This window comes from Oratosquilla oratoria, chromosome 12 (genome assembly GCF_046742065.1).
Source record: "Oratosquilla oratoria isolate Oo_2021 chromosome 12, ASM4674206v1, whole genome shotgun sequence".
Classification (NCBI taxonomy): domain Eukaryota; kingdom Metazoa; phylum Arthropoda; class Malacostraca; order Stomatopoda; family Squillidae; genus Oratosquilla; species Oratosquilla oratoria.
In genome coordinates, this window is record NC_134788.1 from 39,110,055 (window position 1) to 39,129,816 (window position 19,762).

At 39.2% G+C, this 19,762-nt stretch overlaps 1 protein-coding gene across 7 annotated transcripts; it reads left to right on the top strand.

The window, feature by feature from the left end:
* The first annotated feature begins 3,424 nt into the window (after positions 1-3,424).
* Positions 3,425-19,390, top strand: LOC143031466 (uncharacterized). 7 transcript variants are annotated; one of them, XM_076195320.1, is made up of 3 exons: positions 3,441-3,516; positions 5,542-5,610; positions 15,422-19,390. In XM_076195320.1, the coding sequence occupies exon 3, from the start codon at positions 15,526-15,528 to the stop codon at positions 16,837-16,839; it is 1,314 nt and encodes a 437-aa protein (XP_076051435.1). In that variant the 5' UTR covers positions 3,441-3,516; positions 5,542-5,610; positions 15,422-15,525; the 3' UTR covers positions 16,840-19,390. The 7 variants fall into 7 exon arrangements, with proteins under 7 accessions (XP_076051434.1, XP_076051435.1, XP_076051431.1 ...); XM_076195316.1 differs by having other exon boundaries at positions 3,447-3,516; positions 5,542-5,658; XM_076195313.1 differs by lacking the exon at positions 3,441-3,516 and adding an exon at positions 3,953-5,093 and having other exon boundaries at positions 5,542-5,658.
* Positions 19,391-19,762: the final 372 nt, after the last annotated feature.

The window sequence follows — 19,762 nt, forward strand, 5'->3', positions numbered from 1 at the left end:
AGCAATTTACACAGACGTATATGCTACATGGGTTAAAAGGGTGATTAGATGTCAGGGCCCACAATACTATATAAGAAGCTTTTGAGTTTCCACATTGGCCCTGAATTTCCTATGGCATGTACTGCATGATGAATTGGTCACGGTAAAAAATATACACTTGATTTCCTTCCTTACTCAATTACACAATTTGATGATTGACAGACAATAATACCCCCACTCATAGACATTTAATCCAGCTCAAGAAACCCTAGTCACAGCATGCAGAGCATGTAGAGGGGGTTTTGATTACAATCCTGCCCAAAGTACCGTGTTATTTTTTGCAACCTAAGTGGAATAGCAGCTCGGTGATGTGATGATAATAGACCTCCAGCAGTGGGTTTGGAAACTCGATATACCTCACTCGAACAATAGATAAGTGAGGTTAGAAAATCAACTTTTTTACCGGGATCAAAACAGCATGGTATGCCTCCTATGTTCAGATATTCGTGAATGATTATCATCTGAGTTTATTTTCTGCGACACCCCTCGTCAACATGTCGAGTCCCTCCTCAGCCCCCAACAAAAAATCCTAGCAGAGCTCCCGTCAGGGCGGTGCCCCTGGGCCCCACCAAGGACCCTAGGCCGGCCCCTTTGACCCCATAGCGGACCTTGGACTACTCCTTTCGGATTGCCGCTGACGCGAAAATTATAGTACTATAATCCACCTACCTCGAGTATAAAAAGAGTCTCCCCGGTTGTCCACCCCTCACACACTTTCACACCACCCTGGGTCTCACCTCTTCGACGCTGTATATTGGTGCATTGCTGTTTTGTTCGCAAGTATTTTTTGTAGTACAAAACATATTTTGGACTTGTATAGGGTCAATCATTATTTTGTGATTTACATATGTTTAAGACTTAGTGATTTGTGAATTATATGTTTTCTTTATTAGGAAAGTGTATTCATGTTATTCCTCAGAATACTGTGAGTGTATGTTCGTAATTGTTAAATCAGTAAAACTTTATTTTTTTCTTTATGTGTAAATATAGTTAGTTAAGTTTCGTGCAGACGTCTATCTTACCTCAGCCATAATCTTTATAATTCCTACTTACATTCAGTCTCAAATAGAGCTTTTCCTCGGAACGTATTCTACCTATACGATTCCACGTTATTGTTGTGGGTTTGCTTCTCAACTGGAACTCGACTTACCCCTAGATTCGAGTAAAGTTCCACTCATTACGTTAACTCAGGCCAAACCCAGCAAGCAACCCATGACAATTTATATATATATATATATATATATATATATATGTGTGTGTGTGTGTGTGTGTGTGTGTGTGTGTGTGTGTGTGTGTGTGTGTGTGTGTGTGTGTGTGTGGGTGGGTGGGTGTGTACAGACTATTATGGGAAAGGTGGAGGGGGAAACACGGGTCTTTATCTGAATATCGAGTTTATTCCAGACCGGTTTCGCTAACAATAGCTTACAATAATGTATTGTAACCTATTATAAAGTATTTTTATATTATCGGTATTAAAGCAATGATTGGTATTAGCTAAAAATGTTTATTAGCATAATCATTAATACACTGTAATTTTGTAGTTTCAAATTATTTTTAGATAGTCTCTTCTGCTACAGCAGTAAACATTCACCGACCCCCTGATTATTCATCGATCCCCTGGATATTCATTGACCCCTTGGATGTTCCGATCGATCACTTTGAGAACCCCTGGTCTATATACTTTGGGAATACTATTGTCGCCTGGCCACGCCCTGATTCGTTGCATAGTCTGTCTCAGATAGGCTATGCATATATATGTCACACATTACAGATAGGCTATGCATATATATGTCACACATTAGAGATAGGCTATGCATATATATGTCACACATTACAGATAGGCTACCTGTAATGTGTGACATTTCTACAACGGGTCACAGATGATTTGAAGCGTGGGCCATATATAATGAGAGCAGTTGAACTTGCATAACGCCGCAATAATACACATATATTGTACTCATTTCAGATGGGGATGGGGTTCATGGTAGGGATAGCGCTGATGGCTGACAAATTTTTAGCCCTGGTCATTAAAAATTCCACTTGATAAAATTATTTTAATGAGTTTTTTAAATGTTCAATTTGCTCATTTCAGCTGGGGGCGGGGGGCTAATGGGGGGGCTGACCACTTTTTTGGGGGAGGCTAAAGCCCCCCCAAGTCTCCCCTTAACACCGCCGCTGTTTACACTCCTTAAGCATTCTCGGAAAAAATTCGTCTGGACCCGGGGATTTTGTAGCTTTGAGTCTTTCAATCTGCTTGACTACTTCAGTTTTACTAATGCTGATATTAGACTACTTTCTTCATCCCCACTGAAAATCGGATCGCAGTCAGGTACTTTATCTAACCTCTCATTAGTAAACACAGAGAGAATATATTTGGTAAACTCCCCACTCATTTTTCCTTCGATTCTATCATGACATTTTCATCGTTTTTAATTGGTCCTATTCTTTCTTTTTGTTTATTTACTTTTTTCTATAAAGATGAAAGAAACCCTTTGGGTTGGATCTTGCTTGACTGGCAACCTTAATTTCATAATTACGTTTCGCTGTACGTGTATTCTTATTAACCAGCTTTGCCATTTCGTTATATCTTGATCTAAGGTGTGTTATATCTTGATCTAACAAAATCAAATAGTAATACATAGGGAAACTATACCAATCCTAATCATAAAGTACAAGGATACAAATGTAATATGGTGAACTAGTAAAACTGAGAAGTTGAGACATTTCAATCTTGACATTATAATATCTGTGATGACTTCGATCAAGAGCATACGTACACATCTTGGAAGACAGGGGGTAAATAGGAGATACTTAAACTCGATAAGGCACTGTACTTAATTAGTGCTAAATTCGCACAGCAGTTGCTGTAAATAGGAGTAAAGAGGAGATACTTAAACTCGATAAGGCACTGTACTTGATTAGTGCTAAATTCGCACAACAGTTGCTGGAGAGAAGGGGAAGGGAAAATATCAAGAAGTAGTTACTAGAGGCCTTAAGACTTCCAGCAGTTCCATAGAGCGATAGAAAAGCAATAGCTACAGGGACGGAAAGGAGACAAAAGAAAATGTGAAGTAATAGGCAGTGTGTCACACATGTTTACCTTTATCACAGCGTCAAACAGATGCTGTGAATTCATTATTTTAATAGCTAGCGAATAAAATATAGACGCTTTCACCAGCCTGTCCAAAGCGAACAAAAGCAGCGCCAATTAAACGACGCTTAGTATATATAAAATATAAAAAAAAATCATAAAGTATAAGGTATGAAAATATAAAATATGAAACCTAGAGTAGAAAGCAGAAATAGGAAAACATATGAAATACATATAGAAAACCTACATCTTCGCCCTAATGTAACGTTTGCTTACATGTGACTTCATAGCTCGATGAGAACTGCATTGCACTCCTTCATAAAAAGATCTTGTTTTCGTGGCTGTGCTTTGTACGGGCCAAACAAGTGTGCTTACTTCTTGAATTCGTAAGTGCAATGATTTAATGATAAGGTAGCTTAGAACATGCGTAGTGTGCTGGCCGTTGCTATATTTCAATTCCCGATTGGGAGTGCATTTGGTATTCAGAGCAGAGGTAAATTTGTGGGCAATTATCAGAATGTTTGTCAGTCTCGCACCTGCAGTTACCTGTATAATCGGCTAGCTCTTATCATTATGAGTATATAATACTCCATATATAAGCACGGCAAACTAATGTTAACGTCGGTGGCTACTGAAAAAAGGATGGGCAAACATCTTTATTTATATGTATCCAGGTCTCACGGCGGCAGTTCTTATCTTTATCATTGGCTAGTTCATATCATTGATTATTATGTAAATTAATAGTAATGTTGGTAGCAATTTTTAGAAAATTGAAACTGGCAAACATCTTTGTATATTATAAAGTTTCACTGACCTCATGGCTGCAATTCATAACTGTATCATTCTGAGTATTTTGAGCTGTATGTATAAGTACCAGGAATTAATATTTAAATCAGTAGCAGTTTGAAATATAAATGGAGATTGGCAAGCATCTTTATATTTAACATGTGTATCCTGTTTGTTTACATTTTTCTTACATTCTCATTAGGTGGGTCTCCATCTTGTCTTCCTCAGTCCAAAAGAAGAATTCATGAAGTTCATTCTGAATCCAGTGTGCACTTATTGTTCTTGGGAAGTAAAATCCTAATATTCACTCCACAAATCCACATCAAATTTATTACAAGTCATATGTGTGATTATACCAGTTTATTTTTAGAAGTGCATATCTCGGTAATAGAAAAATATAAATTTTATAAGTTATAATACATCAATGTAATATATGTTTTTCTTGATGGAAATTAATAACAAAAAACCTTGCTAAAAGCAAATACAATACCAGAGATGCAACAATAGGCTCAAGATGCCATGTTATCATCTGTCCAGTCCTATCAATGTCAGTTTGACGATGTTGATGACTATTACATGTACTGGGTGTTCTCCCACTCCAAATGACATCATATATTTGAAACAGCTCTATGGAGGTGAGTTTCATGCTTTTCTTGAAGCTATGAAGCTCCTCTACACCCTGCATTATGTTGGATGCCAAAACTTGCTGTCAACATCCCTAACAATGATGACACTGACGACCTCTAGCATTACAGGTACCACATTATTAAATGCTTGTTAGGTTAGACCATGCTAACATATTTCAATTTCTTTGACTTCCTCATCTATCATTAGTGTATTGCTTTTGGCAACTTTCTGTTATTGATTTCCACCAAGAAAAATATATTATGTTGATGTATTACCGTATATTAGGCAAACTTGGTATTTAATTTTCTATTGCTATATTTTTGAGGTGTGTATTTCTAAAAATTTACCATTATACCTTCCCATATGCAGTCTTAGATAGTGGGTGCTGGTCATGTGACCTATTGACTGCTGGGAGTGATTTAATGATAAATAGATATGCCGCCATATTGGAAGACAACCATTAGTGAGAAAGATCTACTGATGCTGATAATATCCTGTGTTTCATATGTAAGAGGCCATTACAAAAGTAAAAATATTTTCAAAATATCAGGTAACAAATCTTCATTGTTGTTAGATTAGGTCTTTGTCAATGAGTACAAGTTTGTTAATTTTTTGTACCTGTCAATGGGCAATTTAATTTGATTATATGAGTGTCCTTTTTCTGGGGAAGCATTAATCAAAAAAAGTTCTAAAATAAAACAAGTTTACATATTCTATCTTAGACCATGCCCTCTATTATATGATAACCTGCAAAATATGTATGAGGGCATGACAACCATTGCTGCAACATACATAGGGCCTGCCCCAACTGTTAGAAAACTGTAAATTGCAACCATGTTGAATGGGATCATTCCTGATGTATCTACATTACATTGGGATCACCAGAAACATGGGAAGTTATATAAAACTTGGCAAAATGGTTCTCACCTTAAATTTAAAAAAAAAAAAAAAAATCCCCAGAACTACTCAGTGCATGCAATTTTGTTCTTTCTTTCCAGGCCTTCTCAGGGCTGCAGTCTGTTTTACCTGTATCTCAGGACACTGAGTTCCTTACATTTTTCCCACTGGTTGGTGAAAACAGAGGGGATGCAGCTTATAACTACACAAAATTAACTGTAACTACAGTTCTCCAACAATCTCCTCTTGCTCGTGATTTGTCTTCCAATATGGATCAAACAAACCTAAATAATTATTTTATTACTTTTTTTTGACTGGTGTTTGGCCCAGAAGTGCTAGAACTGATTCAATTGAAGTTGAAGAATTTTCTTCAACTGAGTATTCACTGTACATATCTCGATATGAAGATATGTCTCTCAAATCACTGCTTGAAGATGATTGAAATATATGTTGCTCAGTCTCATTGTTTTCAATAGTTCTTAGTATTGTAGGGTTATTCATTATTAATGTTCAACAGTTCACACATAACAGTGAGTATTTTTTTTCAAACTTCCATAAACTTTTCAATAAGCACATCAGTCACTTTTCTAAGGATTATTGTTATGTGCTTCTTATGTGTTTTAGTATTGTCTTGGCAGTATTTCAAGCGCTGAACCATTCTGTTTTACTGAAAAGGCCTAATAGTCAAGATTTAGATATCACTATGAGTACCGGTAGTTTCTATAAATCTGTAAATAAAAAATATACAATAAGATGACACATTTAGAATACAGTTATAGACTATATTTTAATTCTTGATATTCTTTGAGGTTCATTAGAAAACCATATCAACCACACACTTCTTGCTGAACGTGTACTAACATGTAGATCTAAACTACAACTATCTGTGCTGATTCTGTACAAGTGGAAACATGTTGCAAAAATTGCCAGCTTGTTCAATACTTGTATGAATTGAGAATTTGTAAATACATGGTGTTTACTTATAAGTTAATTACAAGAAAATTATCAAGATAAATGATCTTTATATGGCTATTTGTAATAGCGTAGAGATTTTTTTTTATTGGAAGGAAGGGTAGTGAGTGGTGGGATGAGGAAGCAAAGAAATGTCGAAGAAAAGAAGCAGGCATTCATAGATTGGCTGCAAATTAGGACGAGGGAATCGTATGAGAGGTACAAAGTAAAGAGAAAGGAAGTTAAGCATAAGATAAAGGAAGCAAAGAGGAGAGCAGATGTGAAATGGGGTAAGAGTATGACAGAAAATTTTGAAAGCAATAAAATGATGTTTTGGAAGGAAATTAAAAGAGAAAAAGAAGGCGAATCAAGTAGAGAGGAAAAGGTAAAAGGTGCTGATGGAGAGATGGTAATGGAAGAGAAGGCAGTGAGAGGAAGGTGGGCAGAGTATTTTAGTGAGTTGCTAAATGTGAAGGAGGATAGGGAGGGAAAAGTAATTGCAGTGGGAAGTGCCAAGAAAATGAGTGATGAGTGAGGAAAATGGAGGAGAAATAGGGAAGGATGAGGTGAAAGCAGCTGTTAAGATGATGAGAGCAGGTAAGGCACCTGGTCTGGATGGATGCCATGCAGAATGTCTGAAAAAAGGAGGTTCAGTGATGGTGGACTGGCTGGTGAGGCTGTTTAATGTTTGTTTGAGAGAGGGTAGAGTGCCGGAGGACTGGAGGAGTGCCTGTATAGTTCCGCTTTACAAGGGAAAGGGGGACAAGTGTGAGTGTAGTAGTTTCAGAGGGATCAGCTTGTTGAGTGTAGTTGGGAAGGCGTATGGGAGGGTCTTGATTGAGAGGATTGGGAGAGGAACAGAGGGAGTGATTGGTGAGGAACAGTGTGGGTTTAGGACAGGTAGGGGTTGTGTAGATCAGATCTTTGTGTAAGACAGATATGTGAGAAAGCTATAGGAAAAGGTAAGGATGTTTTTTTGGCTTTTATGGATCTGGAAAAGGCTTATGACAGGGTAGATAGAAAGGCACTGTGGGAGGCACTGCAGATATATGGGATAGAAGGAAAGCTGTTAAGAGCAGTCAAGAGTGTTTACGAGAGTAGTAGAGCTTGAGTTAGGATTAGAAATGGAGAGAGTGAATGGTTTGAGGTAAAGGTAGGACTTCGTCAGGGATGTGTTATGTCACCCTGGCTGTTCAATTTTTACATGGATGGGGTGGTGCAAGAGGTGAATGCAAGGGTAGTGGGTCAGGGGTTGGAGATGATTGAAGAAAATGGAGAAAAGTGGGAGGTGAGCCAGTTGTTTGCTGACGACACTGCACTTGTAGCAGGATCAGAGGAGGGATTGAGGAAGTTAGTGACAGAGTTTGAGAAGGTGTGTGACAGAAGGAAGCTGAAGATAAATGTGGGTAAAAGTAAGGTGATGAGATGTACAAGGGGAGAGAGTGACAGCAGGCTGGAGGTGAGCATTAAGGGTGAAAGACTGGAGGAAGTGTATAGTTTTAGGTATTTGGGTGCGAATGTAGCAGGAAAGGGAGGAGTGGGGGTGGAGGTAGAATGTAGATTGAGAGAAGCGGCTAAATGCCTTGGTGGATTGAAAAGTGTAATGAGAAATAGACATCTGGGAATGGATGCTAAGAGGAGGTTTTATGAAGGAGTGATTGTACCAACAGAATTGTACGGGGCAGAAACATGGAACATGAGAGAGGAAGAGAGGAGTTTGAATGTGTTTGAGATGAAATATCTGAGAAGTATGATAAGGGTTACTAGGCTAGATAGAGTAAGAAATGAGGAGGTGAGGAGGAATAAAGGGGTGGAAAGGGAACTGGGAGATAGGGTTGATGAAAGGATATTAGGGTGGTTTGGACACATGGAAAGAATAAATGAAGAAAGATTAGTAAAAGAAGTATGGAAGGAGTGAATATGAGAGGGTGTCCTAGGATGAGATGGATGGATGGGGTGAAAGGGGCATTACAAAAGAGAAGAATGTCTGTGGAGGAAGGACGGAAGAGGACAGAGGATAGGGGTGAATGGAGAGGGGTTGTGTATAGATGATGCTATGATGCATGAGGGGGAGTGGGTGGGGGATGGGGGGAGAGGAAGTATGTATGAAAAAAAAATTGATGCAGCCCGAAGGGATTTCTTCCCGTCTTCTCCTTTTCTGCATGAGGGGACGGAGAGGGGGGGTCGACAAATTTATGAAGCGGCCTTGCTGTGGATGTGCTATGTCTTGCAACACTGCTTTCTGATCAAGGGTAGTGGACAAGATGCAGGGATGACCTGTCATGTAGGAGGTGCCAAGATAAGAGGGAGAGAAGAAGGTGAAGGAGAGTGGAGTGTGATAGAGATGGAATGGGTGGGAGTGGTTTTTATGTGTATGTTTTTTGGCTACCTCCCTTGTAAGGGGGAAAAAGCCTTTGGTATATGCATGTACATAGTAAATTGTAGGTTTTTCCAACTATTTTGTTTACATACTTGTCTGGTGACATGTCTTTGCTATTACTCCTAGGTCCACTATCTAAGTGTCTGATTCGTCTACCATCAAATCCTAACCTTACATCTATGTCCTTAGTAGAGAACAATTTCGGACAAAATTTCACTTGATAATTACACGACAACTTCACCCAATTGATATGTGATCCCTCTGATGATCACCTACCCTAAGCAACAAAGTGTTTTTGTTTGCACTCCCTCAACCCCTGTTAAGGGGAATAGTTGGGGTGGGAGACTCACTAGATATTGAAGGATAATATCTGCCTATTATATTTTCAATGTATGTCCATTTATTTCAGTTATGATCATGTATTTCCATCAATTTTACAGAATGCACTGACATACATGTTAATGAGAATAGTTGCGTTGTGAGACTAATCTAGCTACACACAAAAATCAGAGATTGGCGTATGCGTTCGCATCCCTGTGTAAATCTACCAACTCCCCCTTTGTGTTATATCGTGAAACCCCATCTCTCTTCTCAAGTCAACCCCTAGTCATCACAATCTCTCCCTAAACTATCCCTCTAAACTTTAGAGGAATCCTGAACTGGGGGTTGGGAATTCTTCTCATTCTCTTAACATTAATGGCCCTAGTTTGTCTCTGTCCGAATGCATCTTAGTGACATCACAGATGGATCGAGCTACATCACACTCACTTACAGCGCTCTCTAGAAGAAACGCAATTAAATGAAAATAATATTCCTTTAAAAATACCTGGCCTTACATGGCCCTACGCCCTCCTGGAAGAAAAAATCTGCAACACCACATGAAGGATTCTATCTGAATTGATCCAAATATCCTGCAATAACTCCATCCTGTCATCTGAGAGTGACCACCCTTTTGGTTGATTGGTGAGGTACTCTCCACTCAGCACACTGTAGGTGTGCAAATCACAGGTGACCCTTGGGTACACCAACTTACTGTGGATACCTCCATGGGTTCTTCCACCAGTTTTTGTATTCCCAGGATGCTCTTCAATGTTCGATGCATCTGTTCTACCACACCGTTTGGTTGTGGGTGGTATGGGGTGGTGTAGAGTAGGGTTATTTGCTGCTCTTCACACATCTTCTTGAAGGTTGTGTTGGTGAATTCTGCTCCGTTGTCTGACAAGATGCCCTCTGGGATGTCATAGTCTGCAAAGAACTGGGTTAGGGAGTGTAGTATGTGTTGGTGGTGTTTTGTTCTTAATGGGAAGAATCTAACGAACCTACTGTAGATGTACCTCCTTCTAAGTAACTGTCTAACTCCTGTCATGTAGAGCTCTCCCTCTGTTTATCCTTGAGAGTCGTTTAAATGCAGTTGGTGTCTCTATTTCTCCAACTGCCTTCTGTTTGCTTGTAAAACCTGCCTCTTCTCCTCCCAGGTTATAGCTCCACTCAATTTGATTTTCCAGTTTTGCTTAATTACCTTTAATTGTGTAGTTCTAACAAAACTATACACCTTAACACATTATTCCCCCTACAGTCTCATGTGCTATTTCTATAGTTTTATTTGTGAACTGCCTAGGACCTATTCCCTCTCTGATGACATTACTGATAATCCACAGGATGCACAAGTTTTGTCTCAGTCGACACACAGATAGGTGGACTTGAGGTTGGTTAATGGCGTAAATCCCACCGCTACCACCAAAAACGTGGTGCCGTTGGCGTTTGATTGATTGTCATCCAATAAATACAAGGTTGTAATTGATAAGTATTATCATCTTTCAATTGATGAATGGAAGGGCAAGATGTCTATGACGCCTCTACAGAATAGTGTTTAACCAAGAGCACCTTCAATGAGAAAAATCAAATATACCTATATAGGGGTGACTTGGGAATTATGATATTAAGCCTAATGACCTAAAAGGTATCACTGCCACCACCCAAGTCAATTATATGTGTATATATGATCTGTAATGGAAGCTGCTCTTCATTAAACCATATTTTATTCCATTCTTCTCCTTTGTGATGTTTAATAGTGGTGTCCAAGTTGGGTAATGGAAGAATATAGTTTTCTCTGATTAAATTGTAGCAAATTGTATGTTGGTTTGTATTCAATACATATTAACTTGTATCAAATGTAGCATGAAAATATATGTGGATCATAGATTAAAAATTGTATCAAAAGTAGTGAAAAAATATATATGTGGTTCTTCTCCAATAGTCATTAAATTGTAATAAACACAGTAAGAAAATATATGTGGGTCTTGTTCAACAATTATGGTACTCAAGATGTGTAGGCCCTGTTCAACAACTACAGTGACTACAGTGACTTAGGTTTAATAACCTGAACATTCGAGGTAGCTTATGACATAAGCTACCACTTTATTAGATCTTATCTATTTATTATTTTTTGCTTAAATAATAACACAAGTACACCACTTACCAGCAGAGTTGCGGAGTTGGATGGTATAAGGTCCAACTCTGACTCCAACTCCTATAATTCCTAGGATGCCAACTCTGACTCCGACACCCGACTCTGACTCCCGACTCCTTAACTCCTTGACCCCTGTGTGGAAATCTATTCTGCAGATCCATATACCAGCCTCCCAAGCTATTCAGCAAGTAATTTATAAATATTTTTCATGTATATTATTTTTTTCGTGAAACATTCACTTGTATGATAAATATACTCACCCGGCTTTATATATATATATATATATATGCACACAAGCATGTATATTCGTATAAACATATATTAAATATATAATGGTATTATTTATGCTCATGATTATCTACCAGCTTATGAACACTTTCAAATCTGTCATGGCAGAGTTGCCACATCAAGCTATATATTTTCTTTTTCCTTTGTGCCCCCCCTCCCCCCCCAAAAAAAAAAGAAAATCATCTGTTATTTCATTTGTCTATTCTCATAAACCTTCTATTACAATATTAGGAAAAAAATGTGACAAATAATGATCATCATAGCTTATCACGCCAGACAGACAGCCATTCAAGTGTTCTTTGGTTAATTTTGACTGGGTCAATGTTGTCGAAATTGGTTGAAAGTGGGCACGAGCTTAGGATATGGTCAATGTTCTGTTCAGTTTCTCCGGACTCACAGGATGGGTCGGTTTTGAGGCCCCATCTAACCAGATTGTCACCAGTTCTGGCGACTCTGGATCTTGTTCTATTTAGTGTGGACCATTCACGTCTTGGTAGCAGTGCCCCATTTGAGAACTCTTCACTGGGTCCTTGCACTGTACTGTTAGGGAGAGTTGTGCTGTCAGACTCCTTCAACTGTTTTATTCTGTAATTGTGGGGCAACATACCAGGTGGTATCTCCTCCACGGTGGCAAAGCTCTTTCGCGACTTGAGTCTACTTGGGGGAGGCACATGTGAGTGTAGTGGGTGCCCGAGTGGGTGTCTGAGGTTTGTTTACCCTTTTCGACTTTTGCTAAAGCGCGTCGTCGAATATCTGGGGATGCTATGCCTGTGATTCTGTACAGGATGTTGATGGGCGTGGGGCGAAGTGTTCCTGTGATGATTCTGCAGGTTTCGTTCAGTACTGGATCTATTTTCTTTGTGTGGGCTGATCTACTCCACACTGGAGCGCAATATTCTGCTGGTGCATAGCACAGTGCTAAGGCAGATGTTCTGAGTGTGTGTGCATTTACGCCCACTTTGTTCCCAGTAGTTTTTTGAGCTGGGAGTTACAGGAGCTTACTTTCCCTTTGAGTTTTTGGATGTGGGTGGCAAACAAGAGGGTCCTGTCCAGGGTTACCCCTAGGTATGCTGGATAGTGGTGGTGTTCTAGCTCCTTTCCACACCATTGGACTTTAAGCTTTCGATTAGCTTCTCTAATTTTGAGGTGAAATGCACACACTTGGGTTTTGGATGGGTTTGGGTTGAGAGACAAAGAATATACCTCCCTGTACAAAGAAGACCCTTTTAGCCAAGAGACCATTGCATTGGGAGAAACAGTTATATCTCTAATGAGCCAAGAAAAACAGCAAAAATGGCACGAAACCATTGAAAACATGGATATTACCCACAATAGTAAAAAAGCATGGACAACTATCCACAAACTAAATACTGAAAATAGACCATCACAGAGATTGGCGGCGGTAACCTCCAATCAGGTTGCTCACCAGCTAATTGTAAACGGCCGACCAAACAACAAAGAACGGCGGCAAAAGAAGAGACAGAGGCAGCTTTATCTAATGGAAATGACATCTTCCAGCCTTTCACCTTAGAAGAACTTATAGAAGAAATAAAGCAACTCAAGTCCAACAAAGCTGCAGGCGTAGACAGAATACCAAATGAATTCATTAAAAACCTTGGACCTATTGCACATCAGTGGCTTCTGTCCTATTTCAACTCATGCCTGAGAATGCAGAAAATACCTAAGAAGTGGACAAGAACCAGAGTTGTGGCTCTCTTAAAACCAAATAAGGACCCTAATCACCCCAAAAGCTATAGACCCATATCACTACTGTGTACAACCTACAAACTATACAAGAGACTCGTATGAAATAGAATATCCACTGCTGTCGATAGCTTTCTCACTCCTGACCAAGCTGGGTTCAGGCCAGGTCATTCATGTTGTGGACAGGCCCTTAACCTAACTCAGTTCATAGAAGATGGGTTAGAACTGTGGCAAATTACTGGGACAGTGTTTGTAGACCTAACAGCAGCATACGACAGTGTGAACCACAAAGGCCTGTTGTTGAAACTTGCCAACATGCTTCAGAACAAGACCATAGTTAATGTTATAAGAAGCCTTCTGGAAAACCGCAGATTCTATGTCAAAATATATGGCATCAAAAGCAGATGGCGGACACAAAAGAATGGTCTACCTCAGGGATCAGTCCTGGTACCTCTGCTCTTTAACATCTATACAAATGACCAACCCTCCTTCCCCAACATCCGCAGATTCATCTATGCGGATGACTTATGCATAGCCACACAGGCCACCACCTTCCAAGAGGTCAAGACACTACTATCAGCCAACCTCGAGCTCATGGGGCAGTACTATGATAAACAAATCATGATGAGGAAAGGTTAATGGAGGGTGCCCTACCTAGTACTTACTGCAAAATTAATTTCACCATGTTATCATAAAACCCAGGAATCAGTTCAGGAAAGAGAGACAACCTTCCCCTGTGCACACTGTTCATAGCTGCTGTTGTTCCTCCCCTTTTCAGTCATCACCAAATACTGTCACATATCCTCTAATGTCATTCCTATCTGGCCTCTGAGACTGGTCAAAGTTTATCTCAGGGCATTATCCCAGCATGACATAGCTCCTACAAAACAGTAAACCACACAAAAACACTTCCATTGACTTACATACATGAAGACGTATGTGCATAGTGCATATGTAGTGGATATTTACTATTGTCTACACTGTCATGTACATGATGGAGTTCTAGATGTTAACATAATTTGAATTAATTAGACTGTCAACAAAGGTAAAGTAGCTAGTTTAAATTATTTAAAGATAAAAATCATCTCTGTCACTTGACAGTCGACAAATTATTCAAGAATTTGAATTAATCATTATATTTATTGAATATTAAGAATAGAAATACATTTCACTGGCTAGAACTACCATAGTATAGAATGAATGAAGCATTAATACAAACTACATTCTGGAAACTTCTATACATGGTATATATCCTTATTTATGTTGAAGTAGAAGCATTGTAGTATAGTACAAAATATGATATATACAGTATATATACAGTTTTACTCTCCTTACAGGAAACAATTACAAATACATGACCACAGACACTTTTACCCAGACTGACAACGATAGCTTGTCAGTATTGTGTATTTTTCTTTTTCTTATTATTGATGGATTGTTTTTTTGTTTCCATCTGGAGAGACCACTTAGTGTACATATACACTGCACACACTATTACCTCCAAAAATATAAGCAAAACCATACCAAAACTGCTAAATTGTGCAACTGGTAAAACCAAACAGGGAAACCATGTTAAAAAAAATAATTCTTTTGGACTTAAGGAGTCGGAGTCAGATAAAAAATTCCAACTCCGACTCTGACTCCTAGTACTCTTAGAAATACGACTCCGACTCTGACTCCCAGCTAAAACCTCTGACTCTCTCCGACTCCGACTCTGCAACCCTGCTTACCAGTATATCTCAAACAATATAACTTGCATCACTTATTTGAGTCAGATGAGTAACATGAACTGAATAAATCTTCCTAGAGTGGATCATATTTAGATTCAGGTATTATGAGTCCAAACATGGAATGTCACGGAGTTATATCAAAATATGACTGCTGTGGCCAGCTGGACCATTCCCCACTTCTAAACATTATGACATGAGAAAAAAAACTAGAACAAAATCTGAGTAATTCTCGTGATTGTGGGGTGGGTATGCATGTAGATTTTGGGTGATTTTCAGCATATTTCTAATGAAAAATTAGAATGTTAGATAGTGGCAAGTGCAAAGGGTGTGTTTAGGTACAAAGGGACTTGAGTATGAAATGGCCTGTATACGAAACATCCACTATCCTATTGCAGTGTGTTACAAATTTTCAAAGAGTTTAGGTATCAACCTTACAAATACATTTTTTTTTTTTCCAGGATGAGGGTACTTATCACCATTTCTTTGGAAGAGATATCCATGGATTCCATGTGTGCCATGCAATGATAAGGATCCAGTGTGACATCTTTGGCACAGCTATATCATGAGTCATCTTAGATATCATGTAATGACCCAAACTATAGAGAATCCTTTCCAATGTGACCTGTGTGATTCTGTTTTCTCAAAAAGGGATGGACTTACAAGACATATGAGGACCCACACAGGAGAGAAGCCTTTCCAGTGTAACCTTTGTGATTCTGCCTTCTCACAAAAGGGTTCTCTCACAAAACATATGAGGACCCACACAGGAGAGAAGCCTTTCCAGTGTGACCTTTGTGACTCTGCTTTCTCAATTAAATGTAATCTCACAAAGCATATGAGGACCCACACAGGAGAGAAGCCTTTCCAGTGTAACCTTTGTGATTCTGCTTTCTCACAAAAGGATTATCTCACAGAGCATATGAGGACCCACACAGGAGAGAAGCCATTTCAGTGCAATCTTTGTGATTCTGCTTTCTCACAAAAAGCTCATCTCACAAAGCATATGAGGACCCACACCGGAGAGAAGCCTTTCCAGTGCAATCTTTGTGATTCTGCTTTCTCTCAAAAGGCTAATCTCACAAAGCATATGAGGACCCACACAGGAGAGAAGCCTTTCAAGTGTTACCTATGCGATTCTGTTTTCTCAAAAAAGGATTATCTCACAAGACATATGAGGACCCACACAGGAGAAAAGCCTTTCCAGTGTGACTTTTGTGATTCTGCTTTCTCAATTAAATGTAATCTCACAAAACATATTAGGACCCACACAGGAGAGAAGCCTTTCCAGTGTGACCTGTGCGATTCTGCTTTTTCATATAAGGATCATCTCACAAGACATATGAGGACCCACACAGGAGAGAAGCCTTTCCAGTGTGAAATGTGCGATTATGCTTCCACAGAAAAGGGTCATCTTACACAGCATATGAGGACCCACACAGGAGAGAAGCCTTTCCAGTGTGACCTTTGTGACTCTGCTTTCTCAATTAAATGTAATCTCACAAAACATATGAGTACCCACACAGGAGAGAAGCCTTTCCAGTGTAACCTTTGTGATTCTGCTTTCTCACAAAAGGGCTATCTCACAAGACATATGAGGACCCACACTGGAGAGAAGCCTTTCCAGTGCAATCTTTGTGATTCTGCTTTCTCTCAAAAGGCTAATCTCACAAAGCATATGAGGACCCACACAGGAGAGAAGCCCTACCAGTGTGACCTATGCAATTTGTCTTTCTCACTAAAGGGTAATCTCACAAAGCATATGAGGAACCACGCAAGAGAGAAGCCTTTCCATTGTGACATGTGCAATTCTGCTTTTTCAAAAAAGGGTGATCTCACAAAGCATATGAGGACCCACACAGGAGAGAAGCCTTCCTAGAGTGTGACCTGTTGGAATCAGCCTTCTTAACAAGGGTTATCTCCCACAGCATATGAAGGTCCTCACAAGAGAGGAGCCTTTCCAGTGTGACCTGTGTGGTCCTGCTTTCTCACTAAGGGCTATCTCACAAAACATATGAGACCCATCCAGCATGACCTATGCAATGCAGCTTCTTTCTTACAAAAGAATCGCCTCAAATGTTAGGTGATGACCCACACAGGAGAGTGTGACCTGTATGATTCTGCATTCTCACATAAGAGGACTAAATTGGCACATGGTGGCTCACACTGGTTAGAAACCATTCCCATGTGATCTGTGCAGTGAACAGTGTTTTCTCTAAGCTGTGCGCCTGTGTGTGCACACATGTTTTACTAGTGCACAAAGGAAAAATGTGTACATGGAAGGTGTTCAAGATGAAATTGAAATGTTTTAATCAAATAGATTAAATGTATAATTCCATAATGAATTCAAAATAAAAGAGGTGGGTTTAAGAATCTGGCGATGACTCCTGAAATGTAAGTGTACAATTTCATTATTTCACATATATTTAAGAGATTGTTTGTACTGTGTTTGGTTGTTACTCATCATGATTGCTTGTTCAGCCAAGTGAAATAAATCGAGAAGCATGTAATGAATTTTACCCCCTCACATTAAATAAATATGATGGCCTGATAACTCCAAATTCTTTGTACAATCCTTTTTTTATGTATCAAATTCTATTTGGAAAAGAAAAAATTAGTAGTGTTTCCTACTGAGACCTAAAATTAAAAGATAACAGCATGAGAGAAGTAGACATGAAAAAAAGGCTACTGAAAGAGCTTTGGATAAGTAGAAATACTAAGATAAGCACAACATTAAAACAAAGCTCAGAAATTAGAAATTATAAGGAAAAAGGAAGCTGTTGGAAAGGCCCATCTTGACTCTCTGCTCGACTTTAATTGAAAGGAAGACAAAATAAGGCGACATGTCAAATTCAAAGGAAGCAAAAACAAACTGCTAGCTGCAAGTGAATAGTTGGATGAAATATTGAAAACTGCTACACCCAATTACAGGACAGGTTCCCTGAGGATAAGGTACAAGAATGGTCATGGTTTGATCTCTCCTATTTCACATTATGATTTCTCATTTGGTAGTGAACATGTTAATGCCCTTTGTCTTGAATATCACGATTTTCTGGCTGATACTGTAGAAATTATAATTTAATGATTTCAATTTTTTTGTGCACAAAAGAGATGAAATCCAAATTTATATCAAATTTTACACAAATGGTAGTACTTGGTCTTCAGAATGAACAGTTCAAAGACTAGGTAAAGGAGATGGAGATTGGAGGAGCCTTCCTTGTGTTTAGTGCAGACTTTGAGACTTGGCTTCGGAGGATTTTTCAAGTGTAACCATCCAGCACCTTATAAGGTGGTCCCTCTTGTGGGTGTCACTGTTGGCCCGCACAGGCAGCCTTGCTCCAGGAACCATTTCATTTGGTCCCTCACTGGTGAACATGCTAGCATGGGTGGGCCTCTTCCCTTAAGTAAGGAGGACCTGGGCTGAACCCCACCTCTAGCCTCATTTGCTAGGTCATAGGAACACGCAAGCCCCCAACCCCACCCCACCACCACAACAAGGCGGTTCCCATCAGGGGAGCACAACTAGGCAAATGTGAGACCAACAAAAGAGTGTGGGCTACGTGAAGTGTGGGTGTATGCTTTGACTCTGGCCCTTATAGGAAGAAAAGGCCCAACAGGTACACTGGTTGGAAAGTAGCTCATGTTTGAGTTGATCTGGACACTGTGTATTCACAATATGAAAAAGATGGCATCAACACTCTCCAGATTGACATACAAAGGTTGGATAAACTTGAACTACTAATCCTGGAACATAGAAGAGAAAGAGGAGATCTACTAACCATCTACAGAATCACGAAAGGGATGTAAGTCCTTGATAGAGATGATTTACTAAAGTGGGATAATAGAAAAACAAGAGGGCATGAAAAAAATTAAAAAGGATAGTTACAGAAGAGATCTGAAAAAGAATAGCTTCCCACACAGTGTGGTAGATATCTAGAACAAATTGAATGAGGAAACCGTGCAAAAACTATACAAGAATTCAAGATCAAACCGGATGCTGAAAGATAAAACTGGATCACTAAGAGCATGGTTTGCCTCCCATAAAATACAACTAGGTAAATACATTATATCAACTTCATAAATATAGTGGATATTCTGATAATGGCAAACTAGTCATTATGATGGTGGGTGCTCTGACCCATTCATATTGTTTCACTACAATGTAAACAAACACACAGTTGCCAGATCAGGTCTTTGACACAAGCCACTGTCTAACCAGTACACTGGATATAATTGCTGATGATAAAGTATCTGTACTATTATAATGTTCTTGTATAAAGTGCTCATATGGGAAGCATCCATTTGAAAAGCATTAATGTGGGAAATGCTCAAATGAAATCAAAGCTCACTGAGCATTCATCTTTACATTGATTAATGTTAAAAGGTAGGGACACCTTCTAAACCGAGATAATGATAATATCAAATAAAGGTTCCAGAATGAGATTTTTTTTTCCTTTCTTTTTTAATCCATTAATATTGCACCAAGTGCCACAACCAGTAAAGATGTTGTAGGCTTCTTAAAAGATGACTGGGTTTATGCACAGTGCTTGTCATAAGTATGTGGCCCCTACTCCTTGCAGCCACTTACGACGAAAATAAGGAGGATTTTTCCGAGATGAAATTATGTAAATAGAATGTATCTGGCAACCCCCTGCTGTCACACTGGGCCAACAGAGTGGAACATGAGGGAGAAACCAGCCAGTCACTCCCACACTGCCCTTGGAAGGGTATTTACAGGTAACCCCTCTCTTCGGGACCTTGCCTTTTTACACACTGACATTCTTCATTTCCTTTGGCCCCTA